At 43.8% G+C, this 22567-nt stretch overlaps 1 protein-coding gene across 1 annotated transcript in view; it reads right to left on the bottom strand.

Moving 5' to 3' along the window:
- Nucleotides 1-14078, bottom strand: part of LOC139755743 (acid-sensing ion channel 1C-like) — a 33228-nt gene extending 19150 nt beyond the window's left edge. The window contains exons 1-7 of the mRNA XM_071674374.1: nt 14001-14078; nt 13281-13396; nt 12672-12851; nt 8886-9044; nt 5910-6072; nt 3675-3762; nt 2711-2805 (exon numbers count right to left, since the gene is read on the bottom strand). Coding sequence (XP_071530475.1) covers nt 2711-2805; nt 3675-3762; nt 5910-6072; nt 8886-9044; nt 12672-12851; nt 13281-13396; nt 14001-14078 — 879 coding nt within the window. The remainder of the gene's footprint in view (nt 1-2710; nt 2806-3674; nt 3763-5909; nt 6073-8885; nt 9045-12671; nt 12852-13280; nt 13397-14000) is intronic.
- Nucleotides 14079-22567: the final 8489 nt, after the last annotated feature.

The following is a 22567-nucleotide window of genomic DNA, read 5'->3' as shown; positions in this document are numbered from 1 at the left end:
GCAGACTTATCTAGTTCTATGGATAAGTTTTGACGTCCTCTCACTGCTTACCCGTCTCTCGCTTTCCAAGATCCCGCCATCGGCGCAATTTAGCGTAAAAACTAATATGTTTTTGTGAAATAACGATGACCGTTTTCCCATTTTTGCAAATATTTATATCTTTTAAATTTTTGATGAATTATTCGTTGGTGAGTGTTACTGTCCAGTTAAGATATAACATTTCTCGATAACGTTTCATTATAGAACTGTATTTTACTTCAGTGACGTCACAAAAGACTAAGCCTAGCCCGATGCCCGTGGCGAGTGATTATACGGCGGACTTTCGAGGGTAAAGTAACGCGGAGGTTATCACTCAAGATCCAGCTTGAGTCCGACCTCTTCCAGTCAAGCCATGAGAGTGTACAAACTCATGAGAGTGACCCAAGACTAGCTTGAGAAGTCAAGTGGAAACTCGCGCACATATCGGGCAGTAATGTGGATGAAGGTCACCGATACTGCTAAAGCAAGTGGTCGTTACTAGGCTCAGTGGAGTTAAGTTGATTGTGTCCTTAATTTGGATCCACCTGGACGCTGACTGGGAACTCATTGTCTGGGCGGAGACAAATAGAAGAGTGCTAAGGAAAAAAGCAGAACCCTTGTGGAACACCGCCGTTGATAGGGAAAGAAGAGGTCGATCCATCAGCGATCATGGAGATGCTTCGACGAGAGGGGAAGTTTGACGTGAGAATAGAATGAAGAGAGAAAGACAGGAGAGGAGCCAAGAGACCAGACCTTCATAACCTTTCGAGATATGAAGAATTATTAACAAAGGATTTCTGACACCTCATAGGGAGGATGATCCGGCAGTGTTAACATTAGCAGTGGCGATTCTCACCCTGCGAAAGAGCCTTACCCATTATCCGACTGATGACTGTGATGTTCACGATGTTTAAGGGAATGTGAGTTGACAACACAATGAAAAAAAGATACAACAAAAGAATAACAGATGGAAGAGTGACAAGGGTGAAGCACTCTACTGAGAGTGAACCACTCTACAGAGAGTGAAGCACTCAACATAAAGTGAAGCACTCTACTGAGAGTGAAGCACTCAACATAACGTGAAGCACTCTACAGAGAGTGAAACAGTCAACATAAAGTGAAGCACTCTACAGAAGACGAAGTACTCTACAGGGGGTGAACCATTCTACGGAGAGTGAAGCATTCTACAGAGAGTGAGATACAACAATTCTAATGGATATGAAGGAATTGCGAGTATGTCTTGTTACACTAAGGCCTCGATCACAACCACTGGTGCTGACACAGAGTTTCTCGCCCACTCTGAACAACGGGAGTGAGCAAAGTGTCACTTAGGTTACAGACGACCTGCCGCGTGAGGATACAGTGATGGAGAGAGAAAGTGTGGCAGTGTGAGGGACTCGCCATGCATGATGGAGAGAGAGGAAGTGTGGCAGTGTGAGGTACTCACCATGCATGATGTAGGAGGTAGAGGAAGTGTGGCAGTGTGAGGGATGGAGGTAGTAGAAGTGTGGAAGTGTGAGGGACTCACCATGCATGATGATGTAGAGAGAGGAAGGGTGGCAGTGTGAGGGACTCGCCATGCATGATGATGTAGAGAGAGGAAGTGTGGCAGTTTGAGGGACTCGCCATGCATGATGATGTAGAGAGAGGAAGTGTGGCAGTTTGAGGGACTCGCCATGCATGATGATGTAGAGAGAGGAAGTGTGGCAGTTTGAGAGACTCGCCATGCATGATGATGTAGAGAGAGGAAGTGTGGCAGTTTGAGAGACTCGCCATGCATGATGATGTAGAGAGAGGAAGTGTGGCAGTTTGAGGGACTCGCCATGCATGATGATGTAGAGAGAGGAAGTGTGGCAGTTTGAGGGAGTCGCCATGCATGATGATGTAGAGAGGAAGTGTGGCAGTTTGAGAGACTCGCCATGCATGATGATGTAGAGAGAGGAAGTGTGGCAGTTTGAGAGACTCGCCATGCATGATGATGTAGAGAGAGGAAGTGTGGCAGTTTGAGAGACTCGCCATGCATGATGATGTAGAGAGAGGAAGTGTGGCAGTTTGAGAGACTCGCCATGCATGATGATGTAGAGAGAGGAAGTGTGGCAGTTTGAGGGAGTCGCCATGCATGATGATGTAGAGAGAGGAAGTGTGGCAGTTTGAGAGACTCGCCATGCATGATGATGTAGAGAGAGGAAGTGTGGCAGTGTGAGACTCGCCATGCATGATGATGTAGAGAGGAAGTTGGCAGTTGAGAGACTCGCCATGCAGATGTAGAGAGAGGAAGTGTGGCAGTTTGAGACTCGCCATGCATGATGATGTAGAGAGAGGAAGTGTGGCAGTTTGAGAGACTCGCCATGCATGATGATGTAGAGAGAGGAAGTGTGGCAGTTTGAGAGACTCGCCATGCATGATGATGTAGAGAGAGGAAGTGTGGCAGTTTGAGGGAGTCGCCATGCATGATGATGTAGATAGAGGAAGTGTGGCAGTTTGAGGGACTCGCCATGCATGATGATGTAGAGAGAGGAAGTGTGGCAGTGTGAGGGACTCACCATGCATGATGATGTAGAGAGAGGAAGTGTGGCAGTGTGAGGGACTCACCATGCATGATGATGTAGAGAGAGGAAGTGTGGCAGTGTAAGGGACTCACCATGCAGCACTTAATACATGCACACTAGTAATGACAGCGAGGAGGCCTCACCACGTAGCCGTGAAAGGGAAAGCCATAGGGGTGGCCGCGGTAGGTGAGCCTGAGGTACAGACCAAACAGCTTGCCACACCTGGACGTGGAGGCTCCTGCGGGGTAGACACGCTCGTCAGTCACGTATCCATGACTGGCATCACACGTCACACAAAGGACTGGCATCACACGTCACACAGAGGATTGGCATCACACGTCACACAGAGGATTGGCATCACACGTCACACAGAGGACTGGCATCACACGTCACACAGAGGACTGGCATCGTCACACAGAGGACCGGCATCACGCCACACAGAGGACCGGCATCACACGTCACACAGAGGACTGGCATCACACGTCACACAGAGGACTGGCATCACACGTCACACAGTGGACTGGCATCACACGTCACACAGAGGACTGACATCACACGTCACACAGAGGACTGAGGGCATCACACGTCACACAGTGGACTGGCATCACACGTCACACAGAGGACTGGCATCGTCACACAGAGGACCGGCATCACACGTCACACAGAGGACTGGCATCACACGTCACACAGAGGACTGGCATCATACGTCACACAGTGGACTGGCATCACACGTCACACAGAGGACTGACATCACACGTCACACAGAGGACTGACATCACACGTCACACAGAGGACTGACATCACACGTCACACAGAGGACTGGCATCGTCACACAGAGGACCGGCATCACACGTCACACAGAGGACTGACATCACACGTCACAGAGAGGACTGAGGGCAGCACACAGCTGTGTTTTGCTTTATGTCAGATGTAAATACGACACTGTAAAGGAGATTACGTTACGTCTATATTTAGCCAAAAGGACTGGGACGCCATCTGGAAAACTAAAAGAAAACTAACGAAGAAAGCGAGATGGAAGGTGAGGACTCCATCTACAGGAGTGTTGGGATGGACAGGTATGGAGAAGGTATGAGGCGCAGGACTTACCGGAGAACGTGTGGCAGAGGCCGTAGCGCGTGAGTGTTGGGGTCCAGGTGCCGTGGTCCTCGCATCGTCGCCCGGGACCCACGTAGCACTGCCGACAAACACAAGACTCTCCTCATCTTCTCATAAGCTCTCTCATGGTCATCACACTCAATGTTACAGAGGGAAGGGAAGGCCTTGCCCAAGACAGCACATCGATTTAATCTCATGACTTAAGCTCCTATCGTCTCATATGAAACAATTGAAACTGTAGCAATCAAGGTGAACAAAATTTATATTTGCTTGATATTGCAAGAAATTGTTTTCTGTACACTATCAATATTCACTCTGCAATGAGCAATGATCACTTGATATTCACTCTGCAGTGAGCAAAATTCACTCAACACTCATCTACACTAAGAAATGTTCACTCAACGTTCACTTTACACTGAGCAATGTTCACTCAACATTCACTATACGTTGTGCAATGTTCACTCGATATTCGCTTTATGCTGAGCAATGTTTACTTGATTCACTGTATAATGAGCAATGTTCACTCAACCTTCACATTACACTTAGTAATGTTCACTCAACAATCGCTCTACACTTAGTAATGTTCACTCAACACTCGCTCTACACTTAGTAATGTTCACTCAATATTCACCTTGCACTCAACAATGTCTATTCAACATTCTTTTACAGTAAGCGATGTTCATTAAAGATAACTATGTGGCAATGTTCATTCAACATTCACTTTACACTCAGAAATGTTCACTAAACATTCACTACGCATTCAGTAATGTTCACTAATCATTCACTCTACACTGAGCAATGCTCAATCAACAATCACTCTACACTCAGTTATGCTCACTCAGCATTCACACTACACTCAGTGATGTTCACTCACCATTCACTTTAAACTGAACAATGTTTTCACTACAATAATTTTACACTGAACAATGTTCACTGAACATTGACTGTACACTCAGCAACGTTCACTCAATATTTACTTTGCACTCAACGATGGTAACTCAACATTCACTCTACGCTCAGCAATATTCATTCAACATTCACTTTGCACTCAGCAATGTTCATTTAACATTAATCTACACTCAGCCATGTTCACTCATCATTCACCCTGCACTCAGTCATGTTCACTAAACATTCACTCTCCACTCAGCAATGTTCACTCAGCATTCAATACAACACCAGCAATGATCACTAAACATTCACTTTACACTCAGCAATGTTCATTCAACTTTCACTCTGCACTCAGGAATGTTCAGTTAACATTCGCTCTGCAATGAACACTCAATATTCATTCTGCACTCAGCAATGTTCACTCAACATTCACTACACACTCACCTATGTCCATCCATCACCGTCAACATCATTACACACTCAGCAGTTCGGGCAGTATGGTCAAGCCAGACATACACTTGTCCAGACGATCTTGCAGAAAGTGTAGACCAAAGCAAGGTAAGTATTACTTTAGCAAGGAAAACCTGATTCAAGATTAAGTCATGGAGCAAGATGGAGGCGACAGCTCTCCTGTGCTCTTTTCTGTTTATCGTCATAGATATGTATGCATCTGATACTGATGATTTAGAAGCATTTGAAGTGTTTATGTGTTGTACCCCTGGAATTGGAAGCCGCCAGCCCTGCGGGAAGCCGCTCGATTTGAGACCTTGAACTAAGACAGTAGGATACCCAAAACCTCAGTATGGAAAACCTACCCTGCTGTCTCGCTCACAGGTCGAAGTGTGAACTTTAGCCCAGTGTCTCCGTCACTCACATTACTACTGTCATCAATTCCATTACCGTAAACAGGGGCTGGATCAGGGATAATCATTCACTGTGGTTAAACTAATCCTAGCAATGTCAGGCTCTCTTGCCACTTTGTTTTTTTTTCTTTTCACGCTGGAGGCTCCACATCAAGGCCGGGCCTTAATTGAAATATAGATAAGTTAATGAAGAAGGTTAAAAAAAATAAGAGACAAGGGAAGGTAGTAGTGGAGAAAGACATGAGAGGGTCGAGAGTTCCAAAGCTTCGACATGTAGGGAAAGAAACAGTTATCAAAACGGCCCACCCTTGAGTTGCCAACGGCCACACGTCCATCATAAACCTATCCCAGTGTGAGAGGTTGGTCCATACTCCCCGAGATGAATGACACTCCAAGTGATCCGTAATATTGGTTGGGCCATATGTAGTGCCAACCTAGCCATCAAGCCCCAAGAAATGTTACTGGCAACTAGTACCATCTTAACGAGGTCCTCCAGCCTGTAGCCGGCTTGTCGCCACACATTCTCTAGCGTGAGGTTGGTGAGGCTCAGGAGCTGGAGGTCGGCGTCCCGGGGCAGCTTCCTCCGCTGGCCCGTCTCCCGCCATAGCCTGAGCAAGTTGTGAAAATCGTAGCTGTCCCTGAGGAGGAGTACAATACTAGGAAACATCACTTTGATACATTAATTACTACACCTCAAAATGATCTGTTCCTCATCTCTTTTTGCTTCTAACATACAAATCATCAACTCGATATCACCAAGATTTGATTGATATTTCCTCTCCTGTACATCAGTTCTTCCATACAGTATCAATGACATTAGTCATTATTCCACATCCCACTCAAGACAAACATGGTCTCTACACCCGCGTCAGGCATTATCATCAGCACTGAGACGTTAGCCGCCAATACTACGTCACTTGTACCATGACACTTCTGAAACCACGCTACCCCTCCCCAGTCTGATGCTCTGTGCATGCCTTCACGCTCTCGATCAATACCCTGCCATACAATTTCCCAGGAACACTCAACAAACTTATGTCTCTGTAGTTTAAACACTCACCTTTGTCCCCTTTGCTTTTGTACAGTGGCATCATACATGCATTCCGCCAATCCTCAGGCACTGCACCATGATCCATACACACATTTAACATCCTTACCAACCAATCAGCAACACAGTCACCCCCTTTCTTGATAAATTCAACTGCAACACCATCCAAACCCGCGGCCTTGCCGGATTTCATCTAGCGCAATGCTTTCACCACATATTCTCTCTTAACCATACCATTCTCTCTGACCTTCTCACTTCGTATACCACCTCGACCAAAACATCCTACATCTGCCACTCTGTCATCAAACACATTTAACAAACCTTCAAAATACTCAATCCATCTCCTCACTTGGTCGCTACCTGTTATCACTTCCCCCCCCTTACCCCATTCACCAATGTTCCCATTTATTCTCTTGTCTTATGTACATTATTTACCTCCTTCCAAAACATCCTTTTATTCTCCCTAAAGTTTAATGATACTCTCTCACCCTAATCTCATTTGCCCTCTTTTTCAACCCTTGCAACCTCCTCTTGACCTTCCGCCGCTTTCTTTTAAACATCTCCCAGTCATTTGCACTCCTTCCTTGTAAGAATCGTCCAAACGCCCCTTTTTTCTTTCACTAACAGCTTTACTTCTTCATCCTACCACTCACTACCCTTTCTAATTTGCCCACCTCCCACCTTTCTCATGCCACATGCATCTTTTGCACAAGCTTCCCTAAATACATCCCATTCCTCACCTACTCCCCTCACGTCATTTGCTATCACCTTTTGCCATTCTACACTCAATCTCTCCTGGTACTTCCTTACATAAGTCTTCTCCAAGCTCACTTATTCGCACAACTCTCTTCTTTTTTGAAAACCTCTGCAAATCTTCACCTTATCCTCCACAAGATAGTGATTGGACATACCATCAGCTGCCCCTCTCAGCACATTAACATCCTAAAGTCTCTTTTACACGCCTATCAATTAACACGCAATCCATTAATGCCTTTTGACCATCTCTCCTACTCACATACGTGTGCTTAGGTATATTTCTTTTCTAAACCAGGTATTCCCAATCACCAGTCTTTTTTCAACACACAAATCCACAAGTTCCTCACTATTTCCATTCACAACAATGAATATCCCATTTACACCAATTATACCCTCAACTGCCATATTACTCACCCTCGCATTTAAATCACCCATCACTATAACCCGGTCTCGTGCACCAAAGCTGCTGGCACACCACTCAGCTGCTTCCAAAACACTTGCCTCTCATGATCTTTCTTCTCATGACCAGGTGCATGAGCACCAGTAATTAACTACCTCTCTCCATTCATCCATATCAATCTAGAATTTGCTTTCTTACACTCTATCACACACATCCACAACTCCTGCTTCAGGAGCGGTGCTACTCCTTTCTTAGCTCTTGTCCTCACCAACCCCTGACTTTACTCCTAAGACTTTTTCAAACCATTCTTCCCCTTTATCATTGAGCTTCTTTTCTCTCAGAGCCAAAACATCCAGGTTTTTTTTTTTCCTCAAACATACTACCTATCTCACCTTTCTTCTCATCTTGATTACATCCACACATATTCAGACACTCCAATCTGAGCCTTTGAGGAGGATGAACACTCCCCGCTTGACTCCTGTTTCGTCTGTTAGAAATTAAATACAAGAAGGTGAGGGTTTCCAGCCCTCAGCTGGATGACATGATTATAGAATAGTTTTGTACCTAGATTTCATTATATGCCTTTTGTGTAGAGGGCGTAACAAATTACTTGAAATTATGAAAAATGCATTATGGCCGTAAGATGAAATCATTTCCATGATAACAGCATATCAGGGTAATGCCTGAGTCAGGTGGTGACGTAGTGGGTACCTGAGGCACATAGTGAAACAGATGGTGATGGGAACCTGAAACGGATGGTGGCATTGTTGGTTCCTGAGGCAGATGGTGACGTGGTGGGTACCTAAGGCAGATGGTTACGTGTGAGAACCTGAGACTGGTGGTGATGTGGTAGGTACATAAAGCAGATGGTGACGTGGTGGGTACCTAAGGCAGATGGTTACGTATGAGAACCTGAGACTGGTGGTGATGTGGTAGGTACATAAAGCAGATGGTGACGTGGTGGGTACCTAAGGCAGATGGTTACGTGTGAGAACCTGAGACGGATGGTGATGTGGTAGGTACATAAGGCAGATGGTGACGTTTGGGTACCTGAGGCAGATGGTGACGTGGTGAGTGCCTAAGCAGATGGTTACGTGTGAGAACCTGAAATAGATGGTGACGTGGGGGCTACATAAGACAGATGGTGACGTGGGGGGCTACATAAGACAGATGGTGACGTGGGGGGCTACATAAGGCAGATGGTGACGTGGAGGGCTACATAAGGTAGATGGTGGCGTGGTGGGTACCTGAGGCAGATGGTGACGGCTGGGAGGTCGATGGAGCCGCTGCTGATGTAGGAGATTTGGACAGTGACGGGGCTGGAGCGGTACAGGAGGATCTGGGTCATGTTGAGGTACAGCATCCCGACCAACCCGCCCATCAGGAACACCGCCCACACCACCCTCCTGTGGGCGGCACCAGGACGGTCAGTAGTGACCACCAGGGTGGGTGGGTGAGACATAGGAATGGTGGATAGTCAGGGCGGGTGGATGACAGACTGCATGGTGGATAGTCAGGGCGGGTGGATGACAGACTGCATGGTGGATAGTCAGGGTGGGTGGATGACAGACTGCATGGTGGATAGTCAGGGTGGGTGGATGACAGACTGCATGGTGGATAGTCAGGGTGGGTGGATGAGACATAGGAATGGTGGATAGTCAGGATGGATGGATGACAGACTGCATGGTGGGTAGCCAGGATGGGTGGATGACAGACTGCATGGTGGATAGTCAGGGCGGGTGGATGACAGACTGCATGGTGGATAGTCAGGGCGGGTGGATGACAGACTGCATGGTGGATAGCCAGAGTGTGTGGATGACAGACTGTATGGTGGGTATCCAGGATGGATGGATGGCAGACTGCATGGTGGGTAGCCAGAGGGGGTGGATGACAGACTGCATGGTGGATAGTCAGGGTGGGTGGATGACAGACTGCATGGTGGGTAGCCAGGATGCGTGGATGACAGACTACGTGGTTAGTAGCCAAAGTGGGTCGATCACACACTGTGTAGTTGGTAGCCAGAGTGTGTGGAGGACAGACTGTATGGTTGATAGCCAGGTCGTGTGGATGACAGACTGTATGGTTGATAGCCAGGATGGGTGAATGACACATTGCGCGCTTGGCAGCCAGAGTGGATGGATGAGAGTGAGGGAGCATGCATAAGCTGACGGTGGTAAGGGAGCATGTATGAATGAATAATGGGTGAGGATGTATGCATAGGTGGATGATCGTAAAGGTGCATGTTTAGGTGGATGACAGTGAAGTTGCATGTTCAGGCGGATGACTGAGTGTATATGTAAAGGGGAAAGATGGTGATGGTGCATGTATAAATGGATGATATACAGAATGGATCGTATCTGGCTGGATGGATTATAGTGTGTACGCATGTATACGTGGATGATGGTTAGGGTGTATACAGGTGGATGACACTTGGTGAGTGACAGTGACTATCCGTACAGATGAATGATAGTGAGGGTGTGTACAGGTGGATGACACTTGGTGGGTGACGGTGACTTTATGTGTACAGATGGATGATGGTGAGGGTGTATACAGGTGGATGACACTAGGTGGGTGACAGTGACTTTATGTGTACAGATGGATGATGGTGAGGGTGTGTATAGGTGGATGACACAGAGGGTGACTTTTTGTGTATAGTTGGATGATGGTGAGGGTGTGTGTGTGTGTAACAATGAGTGGACGAAAATAGGTTGTGCACGGGTGGATGACATGGGATGGATGACAGCGACGGTGTATGAATAGTTGAATGACGCTGGATGAATGATCATGGTGGTGTAGGCACAGGTGGATGACATTGGATGGATGACGGTGAAAGTGTGCACAGGTGGATGAAATGATGGATGGTGGTGAAGGTGTGTGTACAGTTGGATGACAATGGGTGGATGACGGTGATGGTATATGCATAGGTGGATGAAACTAACTGGATGTCGATGAGAATGTGTACATGTAGTATGGATGACGTTAAGGGTGTGGGTAGGGTTGGATGAAAGTGAATGTGCACGTACAGGTGGATGATGGTGAGGGTGTGTGCATGTGAATGACACTGGGTGGATGACGGTGAGGGTGTGTATGCAGGTGGATGGTAGTGGGTGCATGACACTCAGGATATGTACATTTGAATGAAACTGAGTGGATGAATATGAGGGGTATATGCAGGTGGATGGTACTGAGTGGATGAAGGTAAGGGTGTACTTATTAGCAGGTGACGCTGGGTGGATGACATTGGGTAGATGACGGTGAGGGGGCATGTACGGGAGGCTGACACTAGGTGGATGACGATGAGGGTGTGGGTACAGCTGGATGAAGGTGAGGGTGATGTACAGGAGGATGATGGGGAGGGTGTGTATCCAGATGTATGACAATGAGTAAGGGTGTGTGAACAGTTGGATGGCAAGGGTGGATGATGGTGAGGATATGTATAGATAGGTGACACTGAGTGGATGACAGTAAGGGTGTATGTATAGGTGGATGAGACAGGTGTGAGTGACGGTAAGGAAGTATGTTTAGGTGGATGACCCACTGAGAGAGCGACAGTTAAGGAAGAAACTTGAGCAATGTGGCTTCAAGCGTAGTGTGGACTGGCCGAGCTGTGGTGGTGTCAGGGAAAGACCCATCCTCGCTGAACGTGTAGACACAATACAAATTCAACCACAGGGGGCGAACAAAATGTTTAGGGAAAAAACTAGTATGCAATACGAAATATGGGAAGAGAATGATGTAGTAATGTGTCGAGATGCTGAAAAAGAAAAGGGGGAAAAAATATAAGAGAGGGAGAACTCTCCTAACAATTCCAGTCATAAGGTACAGAGGTACAGGTTGGAAGCACTGATCCTGCTGTGGCTGAAGTACTGCAGACACCAGTGTTAACTCCAACTGGCCAGGCAGCCACTCCGGTCACTCTACCGCAAATCAGCAAAATATAATCAGTCATTCGACATGAAAACAAATACTATTTCATGAATGTCAAAGAAATGGATTAAATATACCATAAGTACATTCCCTTTATCATTTCCCTTTAATTACAATGACGTACTTTCGTATTCGACACTGCATCGTTCAGAATGGTGGCGGGTATATAACTAGAGCTTCTGTGCGATATACGAGATCCACTTATTTATATAAGGGTCTGATTGCTTAACAGGCGTCTCTCCTACCATGCTTGATGCTCCGTTGTCGTATTAGCTTATACTTCCCTGATTAACTATTCTAATATACTTTGTATCTACTATCTTTCTATCATACCATTATGTACCATGTACTATAAATTGTACAATTTTATATGCGTTACACTTCAAGTAAACGTCAATATAAAACGTCATTTTAGGGGTAATGTCCATGTATTCATTCCAACATGTGATAATCTGGACAAAACATGGCTACTGTGAACGCTAAGGCTGTATTATACGTTTAAACTTCTATGTTCCTTGTGGAATAATTTTGGATGTTGGTGTAAAATTGTTTATCATTCCCGTATCATTATTTGGCTGACAGTTTCCAAAATAAAATAATGTCGCACCAATTTTGCCGACTTTAAACGGATATGAGCTCTACAACGTCAGTTCGGAGTTTCATCATAGACTAAACGTTTTCTGTTACTCAAATTCACCAACCAGCATAGCTGACCCCGGCGGCACGGAAGATTATCTGTTGTTGTAAACGTCTGGTCCAACAGTCTCGTGTATTGCATCTACGACAAAGACCAAGAACAGTAAGGCTCCCTGGATCACTGCATTTACTATTGTTGTGGTTGTCTGTACACCAGACACTGGACATATAGACTACTGTTGTGGTTGTCTGCACACCAGACATTGGAGATATAGGCTATTGTTGTGGTTGTCTGTACATCAGACACTGGACATATAGACTACTGTTGTGGTTGTCTGCACACCAGACATTGGAGATATAGGCTATTGTTGTGGTTGTCTGTACATCAGACACTGGACATATAGACTACTGTCGTGGCTGTCTGCACACCAGACATTGGAGATATAGGCTATTGTTGTGGTTGTTTGTACATCAGACACTGGACATAAATCTCACCGAGAGTCAAAGTAAAGTTCAAGTTGCCGTCCTTCAATGAAACTTTTGTGAAGGTACTGAAGCGTTGGTAGTGGACCTTGTCAAACAAAATTTCACGCGGCTGTCGGAAAACAGTGTCTTGAGAGTGACGAACACAGGTGAATTGGCTGTTTGTTCTGGTGCGTGGTTGAGAGATTGAGATACATGAACAGAAATATTCCAGCTGTGATAAGATTGCTGCTAAACATGATCCGGATGAAGGTTACTTTGGCTTACATACTAACAGATTCTATCTTAAGCTACGACAAAGGCTCTAGTCTCGACAAAATTCCTCATTAACAGCAGGACTTAAATGGAAAATAAAAAGAATAGAATACTGAGAAGAAAACACAGCAGACGATAAACAATCTCTGAGTTTATGAGGAAGTGGAAAATTTGGTTTTTGAAAAGGGTAAGATCGGAACTGTTAGGAAAGATAGAAGGTAAAGAGTTCCAAACTTTAGCGTTGTAAGGAAAGAAACAGACATCATATGATATATGCAACTGTGATTGGAAATGTCAGTAGCTCTCCAGGTGCTGGTAACATGAATTTATCAAACACTGACCGACAGCAAGGCTCCCTGGGACTGGCCAGCCGCTTCATCCCCACCAACTGGATGTGTTCCAGGCCCAGCTCCGCCCCAGCCCGACTTGGCTCATGCTCCTCCGCCGCCTCCCACATCTGCAGACACAAGACAATATGACAACATATAAACGTGTCCAGCTGTCTGCTCAGCGTTCTTAACACAGTGAGGTTAACAAAGTTTCCCAAGATGCCTTAAGTGCCTCCCTTAGCTTGTTAACAATAAAATAAGGATTTCATGAGACAGAGGTACATATGCTCTTTGATTTCTTCTTCTTGTAATATATATGGAAGTTATCACATGCGGTCAGTGAAAACAGGGCAGGTGTCCAAAATGCTGCTAGTAGATTTTGTGAGTGAGGGCGCCTCTGGGCAGTTGTAGTAAAGGCATGAGATTTCATGGAAAAGAATAGAGAGGTTACTAAGGGGAGAGGTAATCTAGAAACTAGAATGGCTTATGTGGACATAACAGTAAACATAAATGGCATTACAAAGTGCTTAGGAAGGGTACAAAACCAAAAGTTAAGTGAACTATAACGGGAACAGAAACAAACAATAAGTTTGCAAAGTTGGGAGACAAAATTGAAGAGAATTTAATACCACCTTTGTTGTAATTTTTCCATCAAAAAGTTAATGATAGAGTTGTGTGGTAGAAACCAATATAGGAATCTGTGTTACCCCTGTCCTAATCTGGAACACTCACCGCACAAGATACAGGATAAGGAACCATGCAGAAGACAATGGGGTTGATGTTCAAGCTGGAACAAACAGCGTGGTCCATGGTAGTACGTGGGGAGGGATCATATAGAAGTATAGGATACTCATTAGAAAGTTTAAAGAAAACCATAAGGAAGTTATGGGTGGAGGATCGCTGTCAAGATGTGATGTACGCTCTGTGATTCTAGGTAGGGTATTAGGTAAAGGGCATTTGTAGGTCTGAGGAGGGTGACTATACATAGCTTAAGTGATAGTTTCAGTAGGGATAAGAAAGAGTCTGCACTTAACGGGCTTAGCAAAGCTAGGCTGGGTAGGATTTTAGACGATTGAATCAAGCAGATATTTACCAGGAACAGAAAACAAGGATTAGTGAACCACAGAATATTGTCATCAATGTGGTGAACCACAGAACATTGTCACCAATGTGGTGAACCACAGAACATTGTCACTAGTGTAGTGAACCACAGAACATTATCACCAGTGTAGTGAACCACAGAACACTGTCACCAGTGTGGTGAACCACGGAACATTGCCACTGGTGTCGTGAACCACAGAAAATTGTCACCAGTGTACAATGTGAACCACAGAACATTGCCACCAGTGTAGTGGACCACAGAACAATGTCACCAGTGTTGTGAACCACAGAACATTGTCATCATTGTTGTGAACAACAGAACATTGCCACCAGTGTTGTGAACCACAGAACATTGTCATCATTGATGTGAACCACAGAACATTGTCACCAGTGTTGTGAACCACAGAACATTGTCATCATTGATGTGAATCACAGAACATTGTCACCAGTGTTGTGAACCACAGAACATTGTCATCATTGTTGTGAACAACAGAACATTGTCACCAGTGTTGTGAACCAGCCAGTGTTGTGCATCACAGAACATTGCCAACAATGTTGTGAACCACAGAACATTGTCAGCAGTGTTGTGAACCACAGAACATTGTCAGCAGTGTTGTGAACCACAGAACATTGTCACCAGTGTTGTGAACCACAGAACATTGTCAGCAGTGTTGTGAACCACAGAACATTGTCACCAGTGTTGTGAACCACAGAACATTGTCACCAGTGTTGTGAACCACAGAACATTGTCACCAGTGTTGTGAACCACAGAACATTGTCACCAGTGTTGTGAACCACAGAACATTGTCACCAGTGTACAGAACTACAGAGCAGCGTTACAACTGTGGCGAACCACAGGACATAAAAAGTATATACCTGATCAATTCAACTGGTTACTCCTTACCTCACTATAATAATAAAATCAACCAGTGAATGTAAGACACACACACACACACACACAAACACACACGCGCGCGCGCAAGTAACCTACACAAGATTATTTCAGGTTAAACAAAAAATCAATCGAGGATCTGCAGGTGTTTATAGACTTCACCCTTCGAGGTAGAAGGGTTACATGAAGAGGGACAGACACAAGAGGAAAGAAGATTCCACAGCTCAGCTTTACCAGGGGAGAAAGAGGCATCGTAACAGTCAGTTAACAACGATATTTTGAATGAGACAAGTAAGACGTTGAGTGAAACATCAGAAGCATATGTAAGATCGGCTACAGGGGCAGTCCCCCTACCACCATGAACTAAGAGCATAATACAAGTATCCTCGATAATGTCGATGAACGATATATTCTTACGGTTATTCTGACATTTTGAGTCTCTCGAGAGATATAAGTAATGTGTATATGTGTTTATCTAAATGTTTCAGTGATTTGTAACCCAAGTTAACATTAAAACATTCTTGTTAATTTCATCAGCTTCCCAAAACAATGACATACAGTTGTATAATATCTATATTTTCTCGTCCTGCAAAAACAAATCAATGGGTTTCATCGAACAAAACTTTCTTGATTATTGCTATCAGTTATTTTGTTATCGAATTTCAGTTATTTGTTATCATTCGAAACAGCTCGCCAGACTCTTGATAAATTTGCTTCTGTAAACAGTTGTATTTTTCAGTTTTATAAGAATATGACCAGCATCAGTGACTGAATATAACATTCTCATAACTCATGACCGCAAAGGTTTCTAAGATCCAAGATGTTGTTACTTACAACTTGTATTGAGATTTCCGTCACTGTATCTGCGATGTCATAACTCGTCCCTCTCCTCCAATGACCAAACCCTGGGTGCACGTCTGGCTGAACATCGGTGAAGGGGGCAGAGGTGGGGGAGTGATAACAGGTAGTGGTGAAGTGAGGAGGAGATGGAGTAAGTATCTTGAAGGTTTGTTGAATGTGTTTGAAGACAGAGTGGCAGATGTAGGGCGTTTTGGTCGGGGTAGTGTGCGAAGTGAGAGTCAGGGAGAGTGGTTTGGTGAAGAGAAGTGGTGAAAGCCTTGCGCAAGATGAAATCCGGCAAGGCGGCGGGTTTGGATGGTATTGCTGTGGAATTTATTAAAACAGGGGGTGATCGTGTTGTTGATTGGTTGGTAAGGATATTTGGTGTATGTATGATCATGGTGAAGTACCTGAGGATCGGAGGAATACATGTAGAGTGCTATTGTACAAAGGTAAAGGGGATAAAGGTGAGTGTTCAAACTACAGAGGAACAAATTTGTTGAGTATTCCAGGAAAATTGTATGGGAGGGTATTGATTGTGAGGGTAAGGCATGTACAGAGCATCAGACTGGGGAAGCGCAGTGTGGTTTTAGAAGTGGTAGGGGATGTATGGATCAGGTAATTGCTCTGAAGAATGTGTGTGAGAAATACTTAGGAAAACAGATGGATTTGTATGTAGCATTTATGGATCTGGAGAGCGCATATGACAGGGTGGATAGAGATGCTTTGTGAAAGGTCTTAAGAGTATATGGTGTGGGATGTAAGCTGCTAAAGCATTAAAAGCAGTGAAAAGTTTTTATCAAGGGTGTAAGGTATGTGTTCGAGTAGGAAGAGAAGAGAGTGATTGGTTCTCAGTGAAGGTCGGGCTGCGGCATGGGTGTGTGATGTCCCAGTGGTTGTTTATTTTGTTTATGGGTTGGATGGTGGGGGAGGTAAATGCAAGAGTTTTGGAGAGAGTGGCGAGTATGCAGTATGTTGGGATTAAAGGGCCTGGGAAGTGAGTCAGTTGTTGTTCGCCGTCGATACAGTAGTGGTGGTTGATTCGAGTGAGAAACTGCAGAAGCTGGTGACAGAGTTTGGAAAAGTGTGTGAAAGGAGAAAGTTGAGAGTAAATGTAAGAGCAAGGTTATCAGGTTCAGTAGGATTGAGAGACATGGTAGTGGGGATGTGGGTTTGAAATGGAGAAAAATTGGAGGAATTGAAGTGTTTTGAATATCTAGGAGTGGACTTAGCAGCGAATGGAGCCATGGAAATGGAAGTGCGTCACAGGGTAGGGGAGGGGTCGAAGGTTCTGGGAGCGATTAAGAATGTGTAGAAAGAGAGAATATTATGTCGGAGAGCAAAAATGGGTATGTTTGAACAACATATGGTTGCGAGGCACGGACCATCGATAAAGTTGTACGGGTGAAGGTGGATATGTTGGAAATGAAAAGTTTGAGGACAATATGTGGTGTCAGGTGGTTTGATCAAGTAAGTAATGAAAGTGTAAGAGAGATGTGTGATGATAAGAAGAGTGTGGTTAAGAGAGCAGAAGAGGGTGTATTGAAATGTTTTGGACATATGGAGAGAATGAGTGAGGAAAGGGTGACAAAGAGGATATATGTGTCAGAGGTGGAGGGTGACAAAGAGGATATATGTGTCAGAGGTGGAGGGTGACAACGAGGATATATGTGTCTGAGGTGGAGGGAACAAGGAGAAGCGGGAGACCACACTGGAGGTGGAAGGATGGAATGAAAAAGATTTTAAGCGATCGGGGCCTGAACATACAGAAGGGCGAGAGGATTACAAATATTAGAGTGAATTGGAACGATTTAGTATAACGGGGCCGACGTGCTGTCAACGGACTGAACCAGGTCATGTAAAACTTCTGGGTAAACCATGAAAAGGTCTGTGGGGCTTGGATAAGCCAAGTACCCAATTCATCGACCAAACCTTAGGGGAGAATGACCAGTTGGGTTGACTGTGAGCCGACTTCTGCAACCGGAATTAGAACCTTTACCCTCTTCTCCGGGTGGCCCTTGAGTGCATCACGGTCACCATGGAGGTCCTATATAGTTCACATAGGAAGAAGATAATGAAAATAGATTGGATGGAAGCAACAAATATGAAAGCGATGTAAGATGTTTCCAGGCTCCACCTTAACACTCTCGAGTTGGGCAGGTAGCAAGCAGCTCATGGGCGGCTGCTTCCTTATCACGTCCTCACTTCATAAGCAGGTGTTAAATATGTGCAGCCAATTAAAGATGTTTTACCGCTGCGCAACCACCAATAATTTTTCGTTAAGAACTAAGAATATCAATTTTTCATTTCTAGTAATTCCATAAACTGTTGTTCTGTCTTTAGTATTTAAGACAACATTTTTCTTTCAAATGTTTTCACTATCGTGTGTATACGCTGAATTTACTGAAAAAAAATCGTAATAACTTTTCCGCGAGGAGGCAACGGTAAAATCTCGCTTAGAATAAACATTAAGCGTGAAAGATGCGAACCGTTCACCGATATTAATCAGTGGAAAAAAGGTGACCCGTTCTCCTCAACGTTGTAAACTGCAGTTTTAGCAATACTGGACGTTTTCCGTACGGGCTACTACTGCTGTGTTGATCACTCGCCCAGACCGGTGCTTGGAAAGTTATTTTTGATCCAGTAATCTAAGGAATGTTGCATGTAAACACCCACCAACATACGTCAGTCTGCTAGCGGCAGGAGCCAGGAGAGCTGTGTTTTTTCGTGGAGCGGGAGCAGCGTGGAGGAGGGTGGAAGGAAGCAGGCGTATCAGGTGTAGGCGGGCTGCTCACTGGCCGGCCCCGCCCCGCCACTACAAGCAAACACCGGGACCCGCGCAACCAATGGACACCCACTACGCATCACCACCCGACTCACAAGCTCTCGCCTGTCTAACCTGATTACGTGTATGTAGGGGCCTCATAATCTAGTGCTGCCATGTCCACACTTAAAATTCATGTCAGTTTATCTGCTTTTCACAGACATCAAATTTATATCACGTTGCCCCAATAAGTATTACACGAAGTATAGTACATTTCGAAAAGTATACGTAAAAATAAAATCCCATGCTTATATATATATATATATATATATATATATATATATATATATATATATATATATATATATATATATATATATATACGAATAAAGTGTATATGAACGCGCACCTTCATAGAACATGCAAAGCTCCAACAGCCAGGATCGTACCTAGGACCCCTTGTGCAAGAGGCAGGCATGCTAACCGCTAGGCTAAGGGACTGTAAAATAGAAAACAACTATTCGAAATACTAAGTACTCGAATACCCTTCGTCTCACAATGGTGAGCAACGGGGTCTATCGGTTTCTTTTAAACTATTCGCCAAAAATGGCGAATAGTTTAAAAGAAAGAAAAAAAAAAAAAAAAAAAAAAAATATATATATATATATATATATATATATATATATATATATATATATATATATATATGATAAACGCAGACATACTTTGATTTTCACAACAAACTCAAACATTTTCTGCACAAAAGTCGTCATACTTGTCAAAGTGTATTGGGAAAGTTTGTTGCAATACGTGAATGTTGAAAAATACTTTTACTTTTGCCTTTCCAATATATATATATATATATATATATATATATATATATATATATATATATATATATATATATATATATATATATATATATATATATATATATAATTTCCTATGTAACATGTTTATTTGGATGTGTACAGGGCAAAAATTCTATCAGGGTTATCCTTGCACAGTGCATACGTGAGAATAAATTAGAACAAAATTAGCAGAAAACTTGGAACTTGAAACAAACCTTGTTGCTTGGTTTTACTGCACTGTGATATTTAACTGAACATCTACACAAGATTCGAGAGGTCGTTGGTTGTTGGTGGGAGGCAGAGGACGATGGACACCGAAGCTGCGGATGAATTCACTCATCTTATCAAAGTGAGTAGAGCTGTGTTGAAGGTAAATCATAAATCAAAAAATCATAATCAGAAATAAGCTATACGCTGATATTCTTTACCTTATACCCGATATGATGGAGGTGAGGATGGCAAGCATGGAATTAGATTCGAACTATGACCGTTAGGCACATTGAGTAAAACACGTCATAAAACTCACCGAAGAAAGGTATTAATGAACTTGTGTAACGACGTTGCATTCTATATAGTAAACGAACCTATGGGACGAACATTTGAGAACTACTGGCACCCATATCAAGGGCGAGGCTGCCAATAAAAGGCAGACTATTCAACGCGCAGGAAATGTGAAAACGTCGGCCAGCACATGGAACCAGATCGCATGGAAGCAAAGATGAACGACTGAGGGCGAGACTCAGCGAGTCGAGGCTCACCAGTTCTCCCTTACACCAGACAGCCACAGCTGCCAGTCCGTCAACTTCCTGATGCCCCCCCAACTTCAAGCAACTTTCAACGCTATATTTTTACATAAATATTATCATTAGGGCCTCAGTTGCCCGTGCCGTCTGAGCTAACATAAAGATAGATTTTTTACGACTGATTCTTTATCTTCTCAGACAGTTTTTAAAGATATCCTGAGACTGGGACCTTTTGAAAATGAAGGACACCAGAGATAATATCAGACAACAAACTAGTGACCCACACTGTGGTCCAACGCCCAACCCTTCAACAGCCGGAGAGGTCAAAGCCCCGCTATAAACGCTGCAACACGTCTTTGCCTAAAATGATTCGAAGACATAATCACCTATATTAAATGTTCGCAGTCCGCCTGCTACTATTTCGTGCGACGCCATCTAAAACATCTTCAAAGCAGCTTGACTCTCGCAACATGACTTAGCTCTTGCTTGACCCTGCCACCAAAAGCCGCGCGTTGGCCTTGGTTCTCTGCCACTTGCAATGCTTACCCCTTCTGCGGCAGCGTTTGCACATTCTGACGAAGCTCACCACGCCTGACCCTGCTACACAGCTGACGGCCCCTGAAACCAGACCGAACCCCGTAGCCTCATTACCAGTTTCTCTACCCAGCCGGAAAAGTCGTTAGCAGCAGAGAAAGCCCTCTAGTGTCAAGGCAAATCACAAGACACACCAGCCGCCAGCCTCTATTGTTGCTACCATCATCGATTCGGTGCCAGGGCTCGCAAGAATCAAACATCCTGCGGTGAGCCTCTAAAAAAATTTTGCAAACAAAAAGTTTCCAGTGTCTTCTGGATGCAGTTATATATATATATATATATATATATATATATATATATATATATATATATATATATATATATATATATTAATTTATTTATTTATTTACATGAAACTAAACAGTTCTACCTCAGATAATGTTGGTTAAGGTTTATTTTCGTTATCCTTCTGGTCGAAAACTCTGCCCACCGTGATAACTTTATCTCTTATTATTTCTGTGATTAATAAACATAGGCAAATTACATCTTTCAAAACATTATCAAGTAGAATTAATAATTTGGTATGCACTTAATTTACGTTGGTAAGCGGACGCCCCTGAAGTTTTACCATTCTTTCCTTAGATACATAACTTGATTAGTTAAGTTTCCCATAATCACATACTCGCCAATAAAGCTTTTATCAGAGCATTGATTTTTCTTCCTACGTCCTGCATTTATTGCGTTAAGGTAAATTCATTCACGGTTTATATCTTATCTGTTTTCATTTAGTGGAACAAGAAAATATCGGTAAACACTTGTTGCGTTGCCTTTCCTCACCCTCTTCCTTCTGAAGTTTGCTTGTGATTACTATTTGCGTGTTACAGGGAAAGTTTTGCACGCACTACACCCCGTGTGCGTGTGTGTGTGTTTAGTGTGTGTGCGTGTGTGTGTGGGGGGGAGGTGGGGTCAGACAAAACATTCTATATAATTGTGCAGGTGCATTTAATGATCAGCAGGGAAATCAAAGTCCCCTCTTAGCCTCGAGTATATATATATATATATATATATATATATATATATATATATATATATATATATATATATATATATATATATATATATATATATATATTATCAAACAGAGCAAACTATTGTCAGATGTGCCGCCTGTTAGCCGACAGTTTGAAAAGGCACATTGTTTACACTGGGCTAAGACTAACTAACTCTACCGGCGCTTAAAACCTTCTTAAAACTTATCTTGCAGGAAAACCTTACAAGAATCAAGAGAAACATGATCCAATCCAAAGTGGGTTGTCAGCCTGGCGCAGCGTTCATTGGATATGATGCCAAAATTCGCTACACTGGTAATCGTACCTTACAGGAGGGCGCACAACTGAAAATCACACACTCAAAAATCTCTTCGTATATAATCATAATCACATTTTGGTGGGATTCAAACAACTGCAGTAATTCTTGCAAACATGTATGAGATTGGAGTTCCTTAATCACCTAAAACGTAAGGGCCTGCTACAGAATGAAGACCACATCACATGCAGACCATGGTTTTACCTTAT

This window comes from Panulirus ornatus, chromosome 20 (genome assembly GCF_036320965.1).
Source record: "Panulirus ornatus isolate Po-2019 chromosome 20, ASM3632096v1, whole genome shotgun sequence".
Lineage (NCBI taxonomy): Eukaryota > Metazoa > Arthropoda > Malacostraca > Decapoda > Palinuridae > Panulirus > Panulirus ornatus.
Note: the sequence above shows the minus strand (reverse complement) of the source record. Positions and strands in the feature narration are given on the sequence as shown.